A 22432-nucleotide genomic window follows, 5' to 3' on the forward strand; every position below is an offset into this window, starting at 1 on the left:
GCCCCCTCACTGGTACACATCTGAAAATGGTTACCCTCACACCTCTTCCAGCAGGGTCAGCCTGGGCCTAGGGATCACATAATAAAGGGAAATGGAGTCTTCATTTGAAGTAGGAAGGGATGAAACTATTGTTATAAAGCAGCCGCACAGAGAACAGCACCTATGCAAGTCTCCCAAGTCTGGGAAGGTATGGAAGTCTTTAATTACATGCAGGCCATTTAAAAACTATACTACTAATATTATCATTGGTTCCTGAATTCCTGAATCCAGAATTACAAACCATAGTCTCTAGCCAACCTCTGGGGGAAAAAAAATAATTAAACCCATTCAGTAAACAAGTTGCAACTATGGGGTTTCCGTTTTTACTCTGGGAGACATTAAATAGGAACACTGACAGCTATCATGACAAAAGCCTTAGAGTTGTACAGCATGCATCATTAGCAGAAGATGTCTTTGATGAAGTGATGAACAACACAAATGTCGATGTTGTTGACTTTAAGTACAGATGTAAAGTTCTCGTGACTTGCACCGGATGGCTTTTTGGCAGCAAGTGATGTCAGCTGTTTGTACAAAGGCAGATCATTGAGTTGTGTGGAGCTTTGATAACTGATAGCAAAGAAAAAAAGAGTGGCTAAAATGTCCCTGATCAGATCAAAATGGCAGGAAGCAAGTGTTTTTATCAGAATCTCAGCGAAGGTCTCTGTAATGGAGTTGGAATGTAGCTGGAAAACGTCAGCGAGGGATTGAGCTGGAGGGAGATTAAAGGCCTGCTGTTTTGTTTTTGTTTTTTTCTTTTTGCTGACAAAGTCCGGCAATGGCCTCAGATGGCACATGAAATCAGAATATGAAACAGAGGACTCATTTAATCTAAGGTCTAAGTGGGTGCTGTAGCCTCACCAACCAGGTTGGGCAACAGGGCATATGTGGACAAGAAGTGGCCAGCAGTTGAGTGAATTTTGGACATGTTTAAATGTGTCCACTGAGTGGGTTATTTCTAGAGGATATATTTTAGTTTTTGCGTGTGTGTGTGTTGGCTGACTGTGAATGGAGCGAATGAGTAGGCTCAGGCATGGGACCACAGCTGGATTAGCTGGTCAGCTGGGCTTTTGTTTATAAAGCTTCAAACTGCCTGAGGGTTTGTATTGTCTGAAAGCGTCCAGAACGCAAGACGTCACCATAACTGTAGCATATACTGTAGCTTAAAGGGACAGTTCAAAGTCAAAAATAGGCTACATATTTTTCCTCTTACCTGTATTGCTATTTACCGGTCTAGATTGTTTTGTTGTGAGTGTTGAAATATCAGCTGTAAATATGTATGGCCTCTCGTCCATGAGTAGATGTACGCTTCCTTCTGTATGGTGATGCGGTTGGCGGGTGTAGTTCAGTAGAAAGAATATAGTTTCTACATGAAACTGCTCACAGCAAGGTCTGTGGATTATCTTGAGTAACCGGGTCATAGTTTCTGGAAGGAGACATTGCTGGTGAGTTTATTAAATGTATTTATTTGGTGCTTTGAGAACCACAAGCTGAGTGCCATCTAGTTCCATTATAGTCAGAGGAAATCAGACATCTCTGTGGGTGATATCTCCAACACTTGGCAACTCACATCAAAACAATCAAGACTGATAAACAGAACTCCAGGTAAAAGGAAAAATATATATTTTTCATTTTTGGGAGAACTGTCCCTTTAAATCATAAAATAGTCGAAGTAGATGGGTTTGAAAATTAATTAAAAATGTGCATAATGTCGCAAAGCCTGCAGACTGTATTTTAAATCAAATCAAGGGCAATAGGAACAGTTACGAAATATATATAATTGTACTTGATTTATAATTACTGCCTTTGCTGTGGGGCAGTCTAAAAAAGCAGATTTTGGCAGCCTTCACACTGGTGCCAAAACATCCTAAAGGTCTTCTTTACATCCTCTCCACTTCCTGTGTAGCTTGTACTTCCAGTGTTTTACTGCTTGCTAGTGTGAGAAATATATCTGTGCTTTTATTGGCAGGTTAAGACAAGCTTTGCAATAATGAGCGTTAGGTTTCCTTTGAAAGCAGCTCAAATTAGCTGGGAAAGAGAGGGATGAAAATTGCTAAATGGACTTTACAGGCTCTTTTATTCACCCCCACCACTGCAGTGCGTAATCGTGAAGTCTTTTTAGTTAAATAGCTCATGAATGATGCATTGGCAACTACACTAGTCAACTCTGAACTCGGGACTAATTGATGATTGCTCGCAAACAGATGTTGGCCCAATTTGAACCACGGTTGTTAGTAATTATTTGATAAACAACAGGCTAATATGCTAATTGTTACCAGCTGTCAATGAGGTTACTTGGTGTGTTTACACTCCAGTTACAGTAAGACGCTCGACTTCACCTGTCCCCCCAAGGGCCTGACTATTCACCACCACCCCCCGACTACAAGGCAAACCTACACCCCTTTCCGAAAAGGTCGCCTGCTTTGCACAATACACATCATTACCTTGTTCAGTTAGCATAACATAATCAACCGGTTTTAGTGACTGCCAACATATGCACATGGACACAACAGTAAACAATGGATGCCTTGTGCACATTTCTTTTGCTGAACAAGTGGATTTCCTCCTCTTCTTACTGTTTTGGTTTCAGCCTCCCTCAGGAATGTTTTTACCGGGGCACATTCCTCATTCTCAGCTCATGGCTTTCCATGGTGTCTCAGTTTTGTTGGCCAGGACCTGGTGCGTTTGGATGGCTGTGTCACACAGAGAAATAGGCTTCCCCAGAAATCAGTCAACACAGTGGTAGAAAAGCATCTTGAAAGGACATTTCTCTCGCAAAGACTGCAGCACATCTGATGGTATGAAGATGCAGAAGTCCAGTCACAGCCAGGACTTCAAACTCAAATAAACAGAAATGTCGCTATGGATGATGTGGCAGACAAATGTGTGCTTGTATATAGTGCACATGCGTGTCTCTGTGTGTGCATGTGTGTGTTTGCTAAACCTGCCAGGTGGGGGCCCCTGGAGTACCCTGACAAGAACCATTAAAGTTTATAAGCGTGAGGCCCAGCTGTCAATCAAGCTGACAGGCTGCCCCTGTCCAACCCTGCTCTGAAGTAAACCCCACGGAACCCCAGAGAACCCCTGACCCTGCTCTGACAGGGAGCTGCGTTAGTACGGGCTGGGCAGGGCTGAGCTGGGACTGGCTAGGGTTATGGTGAAAAATTGGCAGCTGTAGTGTGAAGGATTGAGAAGTTTTGACTGAAAGATTGATGGTTTAAGTCCCCAGAGTGGCTGGGAAGTTTTGGGATGGGAGTGGTGAATAAGCACCACTGTCACTCTCTTAGCCACATTCAAGGTAATCTGGTGGGGCTGAACCTCGAAGTTCTCTAGGAGACAATCTCCATAGCTGGGAGCTCTGGGCAGCTCCCAGGTGTGTTTGAGTGGAGCTCTTTGATCAGGTATTGGACCAAAAATAGCCTTGCGTTAAAAAAAACTCAAGGGGCTTTGTTGGTGTGGGTGTGTTGCTTCATGATCTACATTACACCATTCAATTTAGAAAGTAATCTACTAGGAGTGTGCTCTTGCAGGTATACTTGCTCAGCATCTTTTTGGCATATTTTGCTGAACTTTTTTTTGCTAGATGCCTCTGCGCTATTGTCAGTCTGAACACTTATGATCAGAGCTGAAATGACATGTTTGCTTCAAGTGGTTTACAGAAAATGGTGATCATACCATACAAAGCAAGTGCTTTGTCATAAGATATCAAACTAACTGCTTAAGGCAATAGAAACAGACTAATGGCTACCAGATAGGTGTCTTTTGAGCACCACTGTTTTTGGAAAGAGCGCTCTGGGAATAAGTCCTAAAACATGAAAATGAGTTTGCATTTTAGCACTCCTGGTTCCCTTGTCTCAGAGTCAGTAGGTTTTTGTTTGAATGCCTGATATAAGGTCTGTAGTTAACACAAGCTGAAGAGACTTTCACGTTTTGTTCTATGACATAAGATACATCGTTAAACAACCCACTCACAGATTTTTATAGTTTTCATGTGTCTTGAAAAAGGCGGATGCTAACAAGTGGCTAAATGAGACTACAGAATGTCATCATGCAGAACACGGCTTTACAGTCTTGTTATGGTGGTATTGTCAAGTCATGCGACCATAGTGTAGTTTGTTGATGGCCCAACGTTAGCTTTTTACATCTGGCGATTGCATTTATGCTTCAAAAGTCATAAAAGGGGTGTTTATCCATGAATATTGTCTTGCTGAACAAAACGTGTAAGTATCATAAATGTTTGTTTACCACAGAGCTTATTTTCTAATCCAAATAATCCAAAAACCAATGGAAAAATCCCATTGGCTTTTTAACAAGGGAACCAGGACGTCAGCCTATAGAACAATGTCATCGCTGGAGCACTCTATAGCATATTACAGGAGGTTATCTGACATGTCTTGCTGTGGTAAACAGACCACACCAAGATGTGTCTCACTGGATTAATGTAATGTTTGGCTAACAACAACAATCACTTTCAAACAGACAACTGATTAAATTGTGGAGATACAGTATGTGGAATAGGCAGACTTGTTTATTTCTGTGTTTCTGTTGTCATTCTCAGCCGTAACTGTATTGTTTGAAGATACATAGTTAACACTGTGGTACAACCTTTCCAATGTTTTTGCTGTGACTACTGTTTTGAGTCTTGTAGCCACCTAAAAAAAGCAATATCAGTTTAAGTGTATGCTATATTTGGAATATTTTATCCACTTCACTTTACACACCAACCATTGGAGGCAGCAGTAGACCAGCAACTCCAGTTTTCAGTAAAATTACTGTTTTCGTCAATGGAGTCTTGTTGGTTTGAGATAACAGTTTCAGTTCCCCATCGGAAAAGGGCTATCTGATGGCAAGATAAAGCTGTGAAAATATTCTAAAAATAGCATACACTTAAGCAGATCTAGATTTTTTTAGTTGGGTTTTTTTTAATGGCTAAAAACTAATCAATTCAGGCAACCCTAGCTCAGCACTGTTTCATTTTATGAACATGATGTGGGGATTTTCTACCAGGAAGTTATTGTGAAGAAATATTGTGATGTGGACTTTATTACAAATATAGCAAGAATGCTCATTTTGCAGGCCAAACTACCCATTTTGTCTGAGGGCTGATTGTAACTGTTGGAATGTGAAAAAATAAGGTTGGGTTTGAGTGATTGCATGGATAAATTATGGAACGATAGAGCGGTTGATGTAGTTCTGAAAGTTGTCGTGTCTGTCTTGCAAATGAGGCAATTATACTCCACCGCTGGACGTTATGAGCAAATAACCCTATATAAAGATATACACGCAAACTATACTGTATGTGAGTCTGTGTGCACACACCTCTGTCTGCTCTTGTGTGCATTATGTAGCCTGTCGTGCCACAGCAGGATTAAAGTATCCCTCTCCCCAGACTGCCTCTTCCCTCAGCCCCCGCTGACCCCTCCCACACACTATTTGTTTTAATTAAAAGAAAACTTCCAGCCTTGGCCAAGCGAGTCCGACCGATGGTGACTTTTTCCTCTTCTCTCTGGCGTTCTGCTCCCAAATCTCAGGCCAAACCTTTTTTCTTTTTCTCTATGTCTCTCTTTACACGTTTCTCAGTTGGTCCTTTATTCTGTTGGGGTTACAATGGAGCAGAAAAGGGATGCTTGTCGTCTGTGTTGGAATGTAGAGCTGATTGGGCCTGTTTGACAAAATGGGATAAGAAAGTGTCGTATGTGCAGTCGGCCAAAGGGGAAATTGAATCATTCCGGGTTGGGAAGGCACGTTGGGGAATAGCCCTGTTTCCTCCGAATTGTGGCTTGGAGAGCTTCATAGGCTTAACTGGGCTCCCTGAGGTGTGTGTTTCTTTGAGTGTGTGTGTGTGTGTGTATGAGTATGCATGTATGTATGTGTCTGTGTGAGCAAGTAGGTTTCCATGTGTATGCATCTGTGCACGCCAGTATGTGTCCTTAGAGTGGGACACAGTACAAAGCACACATTGTAGTTTTGTGTCAAAGAGTAGCAAAGCTCTCAGTGAGTGGGAGGAGGTGTGCATCTGCAGGCCTATTTTCTATTGTGTCAGCAGCTCGAGCTTGTTCCCCACCTCTTGGAGTGATTCAACACCGGGCTGTGGTCCACATTCAAAAGTGATCCCTTAAACCAGGAGGGAACAGCATTAGTTCAAGTGAGGTTTCTGCCGTGATTTGGAGCAGCGTTTCTGAACACCTGTCAGTCACATTCATAAAAATACATATCCAGCCATGTTCTCTAGTTAATGCTCCTAGCCGATGTTCCCAGTAGGCACAGGTTCGGTGCCAAGTTTTTTTGCCCTGCAGCAGTTACAATTCAGCATAAGTGTCTTAAATGATCTCAAAGATGTGGTCGGTGGATACTGTAAATCACTATTGGTAGAAAAAGTTATGCAGGAAATGTGTTTTGATGTTTTGCTTTATTATTTTGTTGTTGTTTGTTTCAGTTGGACCCCATTCCTGATGAGGTGCTGCAGCAGAGACCGAATGCCAACGCTGTCCAATCTATGGAGAAAGTTCTTGAAATACAAAGTGAGTGGATTTCACACCTAGAGCTAACATGCATCAGCAGTTGTGTGATTGTATTTTTTTTCATGTTATTGTTACTATTAATATTCCACATTTAAAACGAGCCACGGCCATCAAATTTCTTAGCACTGATGTGATCCAGTATGCACAGTGACTGTTCTAACTTGATTTTTACCCTGTCCTGGTGTTTTGTAGGTAAATACTGGCGCTCACTGCAGCGCTCGGCCTCCACACTTGGTTGCTCGTTGAGTGAAGCCCTGCGGCGTGAAGCAGAGGAAGCTGAGACCGTCTCCGCCATGGCCTCATTGTCTGTGGCCAACAAGCACATTGGAAAGAGGTACACAAGTTTATATATGTGTAGTAGTTCTCAGTAATCGGTTAACCTTCATAGTTACTGTACGGACATAAGAGTGGTATCAATCTTCTCATGTAACTCTTGTCAAGGAATCAAATAAGCATATATCCCAAAATGTCAGACTGTTAAAATATTAGACCCCCTATGACTTCAATTCATCTTAAATTTTTTTATTTTTCGTTCACTGTGGAGGGATGTAAGAAAAATGTTTTCTCAATGAGTTCAACGTAACACATAGTGATATATTGACATACAAATGGTCATTTGCTAGATAAAGTATTACTTTAAAGTATACAGTCATGGTTATGTAAGAGAATAACATTACAGCATTGTTTTTTTTCCCCAGGGCTGAAGAGGAACCAATGGAAGAGGAAGCTACTATGTAAAGAAACATCCCTAGCCTTTGACCACTCAGACCAGTCTACATCTTTGATAGTGCCCTCGTCCAGTCAGTGTCCATTTCAATGCCACTCCTATGTCTAACCCCTGCCACACCAAAATGGCATCTTATTAAGGGAGAGAACAAGCTGAGCTGGCAAAAGTGGCGCTCAAAGGAAATGGAACACTGAAGATGAGCGATGCGTTCTCTGATCAGCAGTGCACAGACTGATCAGCATAAATGTGTTGCATTGTCTCTTCAAGACCTTGGATATAAGAGGATTGACTCAACCATCCCACAATGACAGCCTTGAGTGCCAGTGCTTTTAAAACACTAGACAAGATGTACTTTTTAAATGCCAGTCAGAACCATAAACGGATGATCCGTCGTCATTGACTTTTCTTAATGTTCTGTTCATTCTTTATCTTCGTCATCACACTTTCATCAAAAACCACCAGAGCTAACGTGATTGTGACTCTGCACTTCGGATGAATCATTCCTGCTCTTTTTAAATATCTGGATGAATGGAACAGTGTGGTTGAATTTCTTGCGGTTTTCAAGGTGGGTGAAGATTTCAGATGAGGAAAGGTCAGCAGGTGTTCTAATTCCAAAATGACTGACAGTGAAAGACTGTGCATTCGTGCCTTTTTCTTTTCAAACCTGGTGGATTTTCTGTTGAACTCTACTGAAAGAGCTTTGCCTTAAAAAACAGGTTTGGGAACGAGGCCTCTTCTCCCCAATCCCTTAAACATTTCTATCCTGGCAAGACATCCAATGCCTGCATGTTGTTGGCACATAGACTGGAGGACCTTGGCATGTTTACCTAAAATTCCCTGCAAGCAGGTTTCTGTCTCTCCCTGTACCTCCATCTTTCCTTTTTCCCCCGTCATTTAAATAATTTTATTTCAGAAGGTAGTTCCCAACCACAAGTTGGAGATGGTTCAGTTTTCAGGAAAGTTTCAGGTTTAGTGTTACTCAGTAGAGCGATGTATCAGATACAGTCCTGTAGCCAGAGGTAATGTCTTGAAGGGCGAGGTGTCCGCACCTGAGGATTTTTCATACATCGCAGTGGATGCAGCAATCCTTAATCAGTGATATCAATTTCTTATTACTTGAAAATCAATTTACGGAGATTTAGAAGTGGGTAATGGGGAGCCATATGTGTCCCCTTGGCAACAGGCCTGATCAGCAGACTCAAATGGCATCTGCAGATTTTTTTAACAGTTTTCAGCAGTGATTCAGGATGATAATCTGCAGACTTCTGTGGAATGTTTTTTTGTTTGTAAAGTAATAGACAATAGTCATTTGGAAAAGAACTGCGGAGATGTTGTGTTGGCCTGCTGATAAGATAGGCATCAAGCAAAGACTCATGTAGCATGCACTGTACTAGAACAACAGGACTTATGAAAACTACAAACCTTTTCATACTGTGTGTATTTAGACAGTAATGAAGCCAAAGCATGATGGACTTTGATCTCTGTAGTATCAAACCACTTCATTTCTACATTAGAATTAGTCACACTTTTTGTCAGATTAATGAGATGAGAGGAATTAATCTCATATGGGCCAATTTGTTTCAGCAGCCCTCTCTTTATGACAACTGTGTCTCTGCGGTTACAATGGCTGAACCACCTGGGATTTTCCACAGGGGTGTTCCTGGGCTGCACAGGCTCTCACAGCTGGTTTAACATCTTTAGTCCCTTGTTAAGCACATCTGCTGCCCAAATGTCAGGTGCTGTGAGGCAGGTGTGTGTATATCTGTTCACATACACTGAAGCACAAGCTGCTCTTTATAAATATTCAAGTGCACACATATATTTTTCTAGTTGTTATTCTTTATTAATCATCCTTTTCTATTGAGCAGTGACCCAGCCAGTGGGAAACGCCCATGCATTATGAGTATCCTTGCAACTTTGAATAACACATGTAGCTCAGATTCTGTATCCTGCATTTTACTACATCGGAATCTTTTTAAATCAGGTATTAGCTTAATATTTAAGAAGATAGAAGTGAAAGATCGGCTTGTTGCATTGTACACTGAGCTTAATGAATTTGTGCTCTGCACTGGCTCTTAATTTAAACTTAACCCCGCTAGCAAGACTATACAACTCACCAGCCACCAGCCTAGTTGTAAGTAAATTTAGTTGTCCATTTTGGCCAAAGGCAAATGTGCTACAATGGCCCCAAACATTTCCATTGCTAAATGCATGCTGCAGCTTTGGAAATGACGATTCAAAACCCGAAAATCCAAAACAAATTGGATTTACAACAACAGAAAATGTGATTCAAATGAAAAAACAAATACATGAACAGCAAACACGCTTCAAACTCAGAAATAATGCAAAGGCTTAATCACACAAACCTGAAAAAACAAATGCAACAGTAAAACACTGCACAATCAGTTAACATGCTGGAAGTTAACCAGGCCTCCAGGGGAGCGTTAGATGGAACAACCTGATTTTTAACCAGAGCCACAGAGTTACGTAAATTTGTTGCTCTTTTATGATATCATACACGGCTAAGGCCAACTGCCAAAAAAGAATCGTACCTTTTAATGTCACGACTTTATTCCACTTTTCTTTCTGCTTCAAAAACAAACACAGTCTCGTGTGTGGTCTGTTTCCAGGGCTGGAAGTTAAGCTGTTCCACTCAGCGCTCCCCCTGGAGGCCATTGAACTTCCATTATGTTGACTGGATATGCAGCATTTTTCTGTTGTATTTGTTTTTGGTGGTTGTGTGTTTTTGGCTCTGCATCATTTCAGATGTCTTTGTTTTGGCTTTCTGCAGCACGTTTTGCATTCGCAGCACTTTTCCATTGTTGTATTTGTTTTGGATTTCTGTACGTATTTTTGAGTTGGCATCATTTCTGAAGCTGCAGCACGTTTCACCGATTGGAAAAGTCCGGGGTCGTTGTAGTGTGTCTGCCCTTGTCGGCCACTGAAGCTTTTGTCCTTTTCACAAAGAAAAAAATACATGTACAAGATTGATAAAACAGTCAGTGTGCAGAAGTAAACCTCTGTCTGCAACCATTTCTCCAGCTTGTGTTTGGCCCCTGGGCAACTACCTTCTCTTACCTTTGTTTCATCTACAAGCTAATCATGTTTAATGTATTTTTGCAGTGAACAGGAAACAGAATGCTGTGGTGTTTACTGTTGTTTACTGTACAAAAGGCCGTTGATCTCCTGAGTATTCCTGCCACACACATTTGTCAATGACTACTCTACTTTAGTTGATTCTCTTGCCCCTCATCCGTGTCTTTTTTTGTTTTGGTTTTGTTGCCCTTCCAGTGGACTCCAGTGACTTCTTTTGTACTTTTTTAATGTTGTTTTGTTCATATCCCCCTGTCTGTGTCTCTGTTACATTGTAAAGCTGACATACTTCACAGCAGGTGAGGGTTCAGAGTCTGTTTTTAGTGGACATCACATGACTGTGTTTTCTGGGTTCAGGGTTTTTGTGGGAGGGTCGGGGTGCAAATGTTTCTACTTTGTATAACGATGGACAATTGTGTATTTACTGTCTGTTCATAGTAGATTTATATATGAAAAGAAATGAGTATATTATATATATATATATCTACATAATGAAATACTATGATCTTGTTTTTGAAGTTGGTATTGAAATGATACACTTAATGGGCCTTACATACAGTCGGCTCTTTTTAGGGTGTCACTGAAGGCACCATATACTGTCCTTGGTTAAAGCTGGTTACGTGTTCTGTAGCATTTTACTGGTTGTCTTTTTATCTTTCAACACTGATGATTAGTTTTTGGCTTTATCCATCCCATTCCCTCATAACACTGTTACAGTAGGTGTGCTCAGCATCACATGTCATTTTTATTTTTTGTGTAGATATTGTAGAAAACCACACATTTTGGCCAGCACCTATAAGTATTTCAAGAAATGTGAGACTAAAATTCAAATTGGGATTCTGCACGTCTCAAAAGTGGCCAAAGTGGTGATCTGTTTCTTCCTCTTTCTTAAAGGTTTACAAGTTCATCTTCAACAACAGGAAAAAAAAGAGCAAGAAAAATGGGATGGGTGGATTTGAATTGGAACATGGCCATGCTATTTCCCCTACATTAAATCACCATCATCACTTATTTCCTTATCTGGCCAAACATCTTTAATTTTAATTTAACTTAACATTTCTTAGAATTCCTCTCATCCGCATGTGTAATCTGGTTCATCAGCTAAGTGATGCCTTGGGTTTCAGGGTGGCCTGTTGTTTAGCAAGACCGTCCTGTATCCAAAGGGTCGCAGGTGTTTGATCCCTGAAAGAGCCCACGTCAGGACCAATGATTTTTTAACAATTTCTATGTCTCACAGGAATATATAAGAAAAGAGTATAAGGCCATATGCATATTGAAATTTCCTAAAATCTTGATCAGACTTGCCAAGAGCAAACTTTCTCACTTTGACTGAATGTATCTGACCTCTACTGGCAGAGTGATGCTGCATCTCTCTGCAGAAGCACCGCTTGGGTCACGTGTTCCTAAATCACCTCCATGGCATTCTTTTCCATGGTTTCTGCAAATAGCCAGAGAGGTCAAAGTTTAGACTTTTTTATGCTTGTTTCATCTATCACCGCTTGTAAATTAACGAAATAAATTTAGAAAACTAAGGTCTAAGCATTTGAAGAAGGGCATCACATTTTTACTTTTTTCTAGTATGGTTTAAACTCAGCCGTGTGAAAGATAAGTCATTTTTCTATACATTCCCTTTATATCAGACACCTACACAAACAAACACAATTTTTTGTAATTTTGAAAAGATTCTTTTTCAGGACTTTCTTCCCACCATTCTGATGCTTCATGCAAATATATGTATATGTGGTTGGAATATGAAAATGCATACAGCGAGGCTATCATGAGTATCACCTTTGCTATGATACGCTGACATCTCTGGGCATGCAAACACACTTGGTGAGATGCTTTTTGGTAACCAAGCCCAGAACATTCCCAGAACCTTTGCACAGCAGTGCCAGTCATGGGGTTTCTACTGCTGAATGCTTTGGTTTCTCAAAAGGAGCCAAGACTAGCACTGTCTGGCCACTCTGGCCGTCTGTCTTCACTGTTAGTCTTAACACAATGTCCAGTAATGAAAAAAACCCCCAGCAACATTCCATTTTGTTATAATTTCCATTTATTAGGAGGGGCCATATCTTTTTGTTTTAGCCCTCATAGTTCGGTCCAGCCAGGTCCAAGAACTGTCTGTTTATTTAGGCGGCCTGGTCCGACTCCACTCCATTCCTTTTTTTCTCTCTGCATGATCTGTATGTCCGCATGCACTGCCTACCTGCTTGTCTGTCTGTCCCATACCACATATCAGCACAAGGGATCGAGCACTGAAGGACATTAGTACTTTCACTGTATCCAAACTATCTTATCTCTTTTACTGCTTTTTTTGTTTCTGCTGGGGAGGAGTTTGGTTGTTGTGCTTTTACCTGTACATGTAGGATTTGGAGTCATCAAACCCTGGAAGACTTCTGTTGAATATTTTACAAAAAAAAAGAAAAAAAAAGGTATCTAGCACTTGTAACACAGACAATAGATTTTATTGTATTTATGTAGAAAAACAAATTGTTTTAGGGGACGCTTTGTAAACTGCGACAACAGAATGGACAAACTTTTTTTATATACCAGGCAGGATGTGACTTTGGTGGACTTTTGGGAAGACATTTTTTGTTCTTTGTCACATCTGGACTTATCAAAGGGCTCCATTCAGGTGCCTGGTCATTGTTACGGTTGTCCATTCCACTAAATAAGCCAGTTATTGCTATGACCACTGTGGTTCAAAACAAACAGTTCTAGGTTTACATATGTATAAAATGCATATTCTTTTTTTATCAGTTATGTTTTTGACTTGTTCCACCATTGTTACAGAAATAGTACATTTTTTCTCGGGAACCTTTGCTCTAACATGTTGTCTTTGACATCTACGATATAAAGTATTGTTTTGGAAAAACTGCAATGTCTGGTTTTTATCTTAATAGTGTTGGTTGCTGGTTTAAATTGCAATGAAAAGGCTTATTCACTGTCAGAGAAACGTGTCTCACTGTCAGACATGAAGGCAGATGTCAATAAAAATCAATGCAGCAGAACCAAAGATATCTGGCGCGTTCCAGTACCCAACATAAATTTAGTATGCCAGAAAGAGGTTAGTATGTCCCAGTACATAGTGTGTCGAATGCAGTATGCCAAAAATACCAGGATGTCCTCCTGCATCCGGTCGTGTATATGCAAGTCAGCCTGCTTTTCTGGCTGTTCTGACCTACAGTCCTCTGTGCAGCAGTAGATTTGTCACATCGACTGAGCCACAGACAGATGTCAGCTCAAGCTATGGGTATATGAACAAGACAGCCAAAGTTCAATCCACAATGTAATGACGAAGTACTATGTCCAAATTGTATGCACACTACATGAAACAGGATGTACTTTGTAAGGGCAGGTGCAGTACGTACTGAAAGTAAAAAGATAAAGTGTGCGATCTGGAATGCAGTGATCATCTTTGTATGCCTCCGCGTCAACAGCCGTAGGTGGAGGCATTATGTGTTTGGATTGTCTGTCCAATGCTTGTAAACACGGTATCTCAAGAACGTCTCAAGAGAATCTCTCAAATTTGGCACAAATTGCCACTTGGACTCAAGAATGAACTGATTAGATTTTAGTGGTCAAAGGTCAAGATCATTACGATCTTACACTTGTCTCGTTCTTGTAAATGCAATATCTCAAGGACGCCGTGAGGAAATTTCTTCAAATTTGGCACAAATGTCCACTTGGATTGAAGAATAAACTCAAGAGAATTTAGTGATTGAAGGTCAAGGTCAGTGTGATCTTATAAAACATGTTTTTGGTCATAAATCAAGAATTCTTCCATAAATTATGACAAGACTTCACACAAATGTCTAAAAGGATAAAATGGTGAAGTGATGATATTTTATATCCAAAAGATCAACTTCACTGTGACATCATAATGTTCTGCATAAAACACTTCTCTGGCCATTACTCAACCTCACATCTCAGGACCAGAAGGGGGACATATTTGAAGCACTGTCAGCTGTCATGGGTATGACTTTATGTTCTGTCTTGATCCTCTGGTAGTCCACCACAAGCTCATTGGTGTTGCTGATACTGAGTTTCAGGTGATTGATTGCACTTTGCGATGAAGCACTTTATCAGTCCTCTTGTCTCCTCTGTAGAAATAGTCTCGAAGTAAAGACAGCCTGTTTCCCACTGGAAATCAATCATACATGTCAATATAGTTATGATGCCAAGAAACACACCTAATAACTTTTATTAAATTCCTTCAAAGGCTTCACTACATTTATTATGTGAGTCTGGACAGACATGGATGTAAACAGCAGCTTACAACATACAACTGCGATGTGAGGCAGTATTTCTAGTTTTTTTCATCTTGTAACTTGAAGTCTTCTGACCTAACCGACAAGATATCACCTGAGGCAATTTATCAGGCTTTGTGAAGCTCCATCTGGAGAAAAAGGTCTTTATACAACTTTTTTTACATGCAGTGGTTCTCCCCAGGAGCTGCAAGCAGACCTTGAGGTGTAAAATTGGTGGAGTTCACCTTTAAATCCAGAGGGAGGCAGCATTGTAGGAATGGGCCCCACAGTAGCTTTGGCTGGGATTAGCCACCCATTTGGAAAGGTCAAAGGTTTGAGCTAGTGTCCAAATAAACAGCAGTGAATCCCTGTTGGTGGTGGAACTAACGCTAAGACAACAGTGCAAAGGCAAACAAAACCAATCCTGCCTTACCTCCCCTCAAATAAACACACATTCCACTGCTTTCCTGTCAAACTTTGAATTTAGAGAGTAACAGTATAAATACCACCACTGCCTTAGGCTTTGTAGGCTTGTCACGATCTCTGTAAATCATGGAGGCTTGAGACACCATGCAGTGTCAGAGGCAAACGAAACGGAGCACATCTCTGGTTCTTTGAGAGAATAAGGTTAAACAGAGACATGAGGGACAATATTTACTCTCATACAGATGCTGAAAAGAGCTCCTATGGCTCCCAGGAGTAAAAGGGGATGACGTTAAATCTGGGAATGTGACCTCTTTATGGTTCCTTGGTGGCTGTGGATGCTCCAACGACCACGCTCGTGACACACAGACTGCCCGTCTCACCTTTAGCTCACCGTAGGCGTCGACACATTCGTCATCTCGGCTATGTAGCGATGCAGGACCCCTGAGTAAGGTCAGGTCAGAGAAAAGGTGGAGCCCTGAACTTTCCCCCTTCTCAGAGGCCAGCCCACAAGATGGCCGCTTCTTCACCACAACAAAGGGCTGAAATGTCAGTACGGATTGAAATCTGGGAAAACCCCCCTATCTATTTTCCCTCTCGCTTCCCCACAGTGACATTCTGGTGTGCGGCAGCTCTCTTGCCTTGCTCATCTTCTTGCAGCGTTGGTCGTTGTCACTAGCTCTGTCATTACCCAGCCACCCGTATGCGTAAAAAAGACCTCATCCTCCCAGCTGTGCTCATCACCGCGCTTTTTAATTGCAGGTTTGACTGACTCAAAATGGCGATGAGGCTTTGGCCAGCTGCTCGGATGACAAATAACACTAATTACAGATGACAGTCATTAGAATCAGTTTTGGATCATCAACACACAGGCAAGCAAAAACGTTAGGTGTATTTAAAGAGCTGTAAAAAAAAAAAAAAAAAAACATATGATGGAGGATCCAAGAGGTGGCCCAGTCAAGTAAACCCGATGAAACGTCTTGGAAATTCTTTGGCAAGGTCTTAACATTAGTCGGTTTGTAGCAGACAAAATTTCAATTCAGTATTTAATCTTCAGTTTCCCTCAACTTAAGTTATTCCAAGCATGGATTTGGAAACAATGAAAATGCACGAGGGAGTCTCTGACCGTTTGCTTTTCTTTCCATTGGATGTTCCACCAGTCCAGTCGGGACTTCTGATCCATAGTGTATTTGAAAAGCTGTGCAGGGTTTGCTTGTCTTGCTACTGTATGTGTTAAGTCTGGTGTTGAGGGTGCACGTGGACATCAAAAGGACGAGGACACGCGAGGCTAAGAGGTGTTGCAAACAGGCTGGGTCACAGTCAGCTCTGACATCAAGAGTACAAGTGGCAGTCCAAAGTTCACTCACCATGATTGCTATGCTGAATCTTGAAGATCCACAATGAAGCATATAGAAAAATGGATGTGCTGTTGTGTTGATTGTGATTATGGGCAAACTGCCACCTCTAATAAACCATATCACAACTGCAGGAAAAGAAGGATAAAATGAAAAGATGGTATGGAAAACATAAGAAACAAATTACCATGTTAGATAGTGAATGGTGTTCCCCTCAAACCAGCACGACCCAAAGTGATCAAAATATATTCTATTTGTAGATTTTTTCAGAACTATTCAGCATGTTCTTTTATTTATTTTATTTTATTTTATTTTATTTGTATTTTAGAGTTGAATAGATAGTGACTACCCCTGACATGAGGTCACTTTGGGTCCATTTCTTTTCTCTGCCTCTATATATATAGACTGTATATAAAGATGGAGGATGTATCTCCATTTACATCCACTGTATGAATATGAAGCCAAAATATTCCAGATATAGCTGCTGCCATCTTGTGCTGTTGACGTCATTTGGAGCCAGAGTCTGTGGGGTAGCAGTCTCTGCTGAGTTCAGGCCCATACACCTGTCGGACCAATTGCAAGCAACATCACTGATCGCAAGCACGCCGATTGGCACATACAATCATGACCTCAAACCCCCATTTATAGCATCAAATAATGAACTGAAACCACCCGTATCAGGAAAACCAACAATTAAACGTACATCTAAAATGTCAGTAACCATCTTTGGGAAAAAATTATTTGGTGTATACTTTGATTGTTTAGTTTGGCCCATGTCCCATCTGTTAACATGGAGGGGGCGAGGATTATAACCAATACTGTAGCCAGTCACGGGGTGACTGAGATGTTTTGGCTAAGCGGCAGCCCTCAAGACTGAGAATTGAAGCCAATATGGAAACATCACAAACTGCTCTTCATCTAACGGCCAACTGAGGCTGGCTCCAGAAGTCAGTCAATCCCCATAGACTTCCATGTTAAAATGCCCAACTTTACAGCAGAAATAAACGTGTTTACAACCTGGCACAAAAGACAGTTTTGGTCTCTAAAGCTGATTTCAACATTCATGATAAATGTACAGGGGGTGAGTTTTTCTATAACTCACCCATTTACATTTTATTAAGACAAAAAGTTATGCATATTTAAGGGCAGAGATGCTTGATTGACAAGCTGTCTGTGAAATGTTGCTGCAGTCTTTGAGTCAGATCCACCCCTCGTTCCTCCACAGCTCTTTCATCTCATCCCAAAATGGTCACTTCTTGCTCCATAGAGATAAAATGGACACTGTCAAAATGCTGAACTCGAAGCCTCAACACAGCAGTCCACATACCAATTAGTGGCATCGCGGTAGCTATGTCCATTATTCATACAGTCTATGGTTCTGGCTTTATTTTTGAGGAGCTGTCATGTCATCATGTTTATATACAGTCTATGGCTGTACACTTGCCAGCATGTGTTCTGATGAATGCACTGCATGGTCTTCGTCACTGCGTGGAACTTGTCCAGTTGTCATGGAGATGGACTTGATGAAGATCATGTGATTTGGTCAAAGGCTTGAAAAAACAGCTAGTAAGTGGACCTTGAGTTGGATTTTTTTGTGAAAAAACAAACAAACAAACAAAACTAATGGTTGTATAAGTGATCAAAGGTTGATAGGCAACTGCCTTTTATTGTATTTCGTGTCTTTGTTTGCTCCTCATAAACATGCCGTAGCAGCACTGTTTGATTGATGTTTTTACATTAAAGATGAGGTTGCATGGTTTGGCATAAAAGCCCTGTCATTGTTTGTAAGTGGCTTTTGTTTGTTTTGAACCCTGCCACTAGGGGGTTCATCAGACAGCCCAAACCACTGTACTGTATGTTGACTATGTTTGAATAATGCATAGCCTCTCTATAAGCCTCAAACTGTGCAGTGGTACATTGTTGCACATTGTGTCCCCTCTTAATATTTAAATGTGCTCTGTTGTGATACTTTATACTTTGGGGAGGAGCCTATGAACGTGTCTAGTTTTTCCATTGAGGATTAATCATGCACATTTAATGAAGTGTGAACTCATACTTGTGTCTTTTTATTAATTGAAACTGCAATCTCATTTTTCCCACAGTCCAAACAACTAACCAGTTCTCAGCTTTGTGGTTGCTTTGAGTAAATAATTCAATTTTGGCTTGTATGAAGTTGAAGTGAGTTAACACTGCATCCTGAGAAGTTCTCACATGAATTAAATGTGAGTAAGTAATAGCTGGCTCCTGAAGTGGTGTGACCCACTGACCTCTGCTGACCCTGGTGGTCATCACCGGTGCTAACGAAGAGCAAAGGAGGATGGGAATGTTGGCATGTCACCCCACAAACATACCCAGAAACCCCCCGTCTCCTCCACAGCCTGTGGACGAATCAGGTTTCACAGCTGAATGTGAGCAGGACTCCTGCATAGGCGTAGATTTAGGGTGGTATGCAGGGGACACGTCCCCCTCAAGATTTAGAACATGTGCATTTGTCTCCCACAATAAGAACATGAAAACATCAGAGGACTTTAATTTTCATAAAATTTCCCAACACATTCTCACCCCGACCTCGTCACATATTGAAGTTTGGTCACGGACTTTCCACATCCACATATGACAAGCAAGGTACCCTGGGTGCGTTGGTTGTTGACGCTCTGGGACACTGTCAAATTCTGCCTGTTACATGCATTGTCTTCTTTCAAGACACACTTCCGTTTTCACAGGAAATTTAACATTTACATACAGTCTCTTTCAAAATAAGCGCACTACGTCAGTACGACACCACAAATTGACTTTTTTTTCCTTCAACAACAAAAGCACCTGGTTAGGTTTGGGAAAAAGGACAGGATTTGGCTTTAGAATCTTACCGGATCCAAACACTGCCTTTTTTTGTTGGTTTCTGACACTGCAAGTCACTGCCCAAGCGTTGGATTTCGATGACTTTGGAGTGAGACCAGGCTCAATTTACACCATAAACTGATTCAGAAAAGGCATAAAGTGGTGCATAAGAATTCACCAAAAAGCAGGAAATAAAGTGGTTGATGCTCAAAATGTTCTTATTCCTGCCTTATGGCTGGTTTGAGGCAAACTATTAAGCCTGCAGTTATTTATCATGAAAGTGTGCTCTCTCAGCAATACAGGGCAAGATGTCAGTGAAGTGATTCTTTAATGACTGACCTGATTCACTGAGTATCTGGCAAAGATAAATGTAGCATGCCATAGAAAAATTAATGACCACGTTAATGAGTCTTGTTTGTGTATTTGTTTATTTGTGAATATGGTAAATGCCTCGAAAACGTTTCCCTGTCAAGATGACATCTTCCAACTTGCCCTTCATCTGAACTGGTTAGGAAAGCTGTAATTATCGTTTGGCTAACATCAGTGACCCTAAAGTTAGATATTTTCCAACTCTGTGGACACAGAGATGTAATAATCATTGCTACCCTCGCTTCAGCCTGTACCCTTCTTAGCCACCCTGTTGTAAAAGTCCCAGATAATGCCAGTGGAGAAATACGTCGAGGATGGGGAAGGCTGATTTATCCAGAAATGGAACGGATGACGGAAACAGGGAATGACGCAGTTTATATAATGTTGTCCACAGCAGTTGGTCTACACTTGGTGTGTGTGTGTGTGTGTGTGTGTGTGTGTGTGTGTGTGTGTGTGTGTGTGTGTGTGTGTGCATGTGTCAGATGAGACCAGATGGACAAAAGACAATGCCAGAAAAGAAGATGTGCTATAAGGCCCAGAGCCAAGGGCCGAAGTACACACATAAAGAATAATGCAGTACAGACACATTCCCATAGATATTCCCCAAAACCTGCTCACCTAAAGGCTGTGTGTGTGTGTGTGTGTGTGTGTGTGTGTGTGTGTGTGTTGTGCACATCTAATAATGCTCAGTGTTGATTATTTGTCCACATGTTATCACTTTATTTATTTATTTCCTAATCGATTATTTTTTTAACACAACCCAGACACAATACTAGTTGAAACAGCAAAATGTGCAACAAAAACCTTTATGGTTTGGACAGTTTGTAATAGACACCTTAATTACCCATCATGCCCCACAGAGGATTTAAATGGAAGCATCTGCACAAACATTAATATATATCACAGGCCTTGATCTCATCCATGTTTTTTTTTAAATGACAGTGATCCAAAACAAAAACAAAAACATAACACTGACTGCATCCACATGGCAACAACATCAGATTAAAGATAGTTTCTCAATATGACACAAATAAAAAAATGAAAGTGTTTTTTTCTTTCTCCTGACGGCACCACAGACATGTTATCTGCATCACTCATGAAGGAAAAAGTCCGCATCCCACACCCTATACTCCTAGCAGGACTTCTTTTACAACCACTTTCCTGTCCAGCTCCACTCCCCCAGCTTCCAGAGTCCACAAGAAACCCCCGATGAACCATGCGATAAAGATTTTGGAGGTGAGACGATGACATCCACAGTAGCATTCAGTCGTTTAATAAAGAAGATTCACAGTGAGCTTCAAGGGAGTGGAAAATGGAGGGATTTTTCAGAATTTTCCCGTTCTTTTCCTTGGATACTGTAAGCAGAAGGGTATGAAGCAGATTTGGGCACTCGGGGTGATTTCACATTTTCTTTCTCTTCACAGGTTCAGTGACTGCAACACCAGGAGCAGAGTGGGGTCAAGCTGTTCTCTCAAGGATGCTTTAACAGGTATATGGGGATGATAACCTCTCCTGTAGCTCAGTTTGAGAGTCTTAGCGTCTCTCAAGGATATATAACCACCCGAGGTTGAGAGGAATCTAGACAGACTGAGAGGAGAAGCTTTATGACTGGAAGCAATTGATTGAAGTCCTCAGACCGGTTTAGTATATCTTAAAGTTAATATCAATCTCTCTTCTCCATCAGCAAATATTGCTGCTGGATCAGACAGAATTCAGTCAGTGAATGTATAGAATTGTGTCTGCCCACCCTCTCCAAAGAAATAAAGAAAAAAAAAAGGCACAAGCCCTGAGGCCTGATGATAATGCAGCGGGGCTCTCCTGTGCAGGATCAAAGTCTTAGGGACCCTGATTAAATGATGGAATGAAGGAAAGGCAGAGTGGAGCTGAAGAAAAAGGCCAGAACCTCTGCTAATTCCTTTTCATCCAGGCAGCCTTGACAGCCGAGGCTCTGCCAGGTTCCTCTGAGAGGCATCTCTCTCTCTCTCTCTCTCTCTCTGCACTGTGTGAGGGTTTTGTCCGTTTAGGAAATGCATCAGGATTGCTCTGTTAGTTTAGCTGTCAATATGTCTGCACACACCAGTGCCAAAGACAGTTCATCCATGTGCAGTGCATAAGACAAATAAAGTGATTTTCTTGAAATTACCATATCTAATAATCTCTGTGCCTTATGCATTCAGCACCTGTTTCTGTGCATTACACAGCAAAGATATACTGATCTGAAAATATTGAAACTAACTGAGCAAGTGCAGCATAAAAGTCACAATAATTTGTGGAATATTCCAGTTTTAAATGATTTTTTTATTCCAATTTAATAGCAAATCATAATTTTATTATTTCCTACAGTAAGCTGTTTCTTTGTTAAAAATGTCTTATTACTAAATATGCTTTGTTCTGGACATGAACAGCATGTCATTTCTTGTAATATGACCAATATGTCAAGGAATTGTCATTTAATTTAATAACAGTAATCATTATGTGCACCTAATTTGCACAGGTGTAGATTTAGGGGGGACACGGGGGACACATCCCCTCAAAATTTAGAACATGTGCATTTGTATCCTCCAGTAAAAACATGAAAGAAGCAGCACTTTTGTCAAAATTACAGACATTTAACCATATTGATGCAGAAAAGGAACAAACTAGTGCATTAAAAACTCACCAGACTGCAGGAAATTAAATGTTTGATGCTCAGAAGGACCCCTAAATCCCCTGTTTCACGTGTGTCCCCTACCAAATGTTGAAATGAAACCTGTGTGCTTGCTCACTTGATTTATTTTTCCAAATAATCTTCCACAACACACAATGAGAGAAAGACAGAGA

The 22432-nt window shown here is 41.0% G+C and overlaps 1 protein-coding gene across 3 annotated transcripts in view; it reads left to right on the plus strand.

The window, feature by feature from the left end:
* Positions 1-9590, plus strand: part of hdac4 (histone deacetylase 4) — a 132736-nt gene extending 123146 nt beyond the window's left edge. For all 3 annotated transcript variants that reach the window (XM_033617908.2, XM_033617910.2, XM_033617909.2), the window contains 3 exons: positions 6473-6557; positions 6750-6891; positions 7256-9590. In XM_033617908.2, coding sequence (XP_033473799.1) covers positions 6473-6557; positions 6750-6891; positions 7256-7295 — 267 coding nt within the window. In that variant the 3' untranslated portion in view covers positions 7296-9590. The remainder of the gene's footprint in view (positions 1-6472; positions 6558-6749; positions 6892-7255) is intronic.
* The last annotated feature ends 12842 nt before the right edge of the window (positions 9591-22432 follow it).

The sequence above is a fragment of the Epinephelus lanceolatus genome, chromosome 14, assembly GCF_041903045.1.
Source record: "Epinephelus lanceolatus isolate andai-2023 chromosome 14, ASM4190304v1, whole genome shotgun sequence".
In the NCBI taxonomy this organism is placed as follows: Eukaryota; Metazoa; Chordata; class Actinopteri; order Perciformes; family Serranidae; genus Epinephelus; species Epinephelus lanceolatus.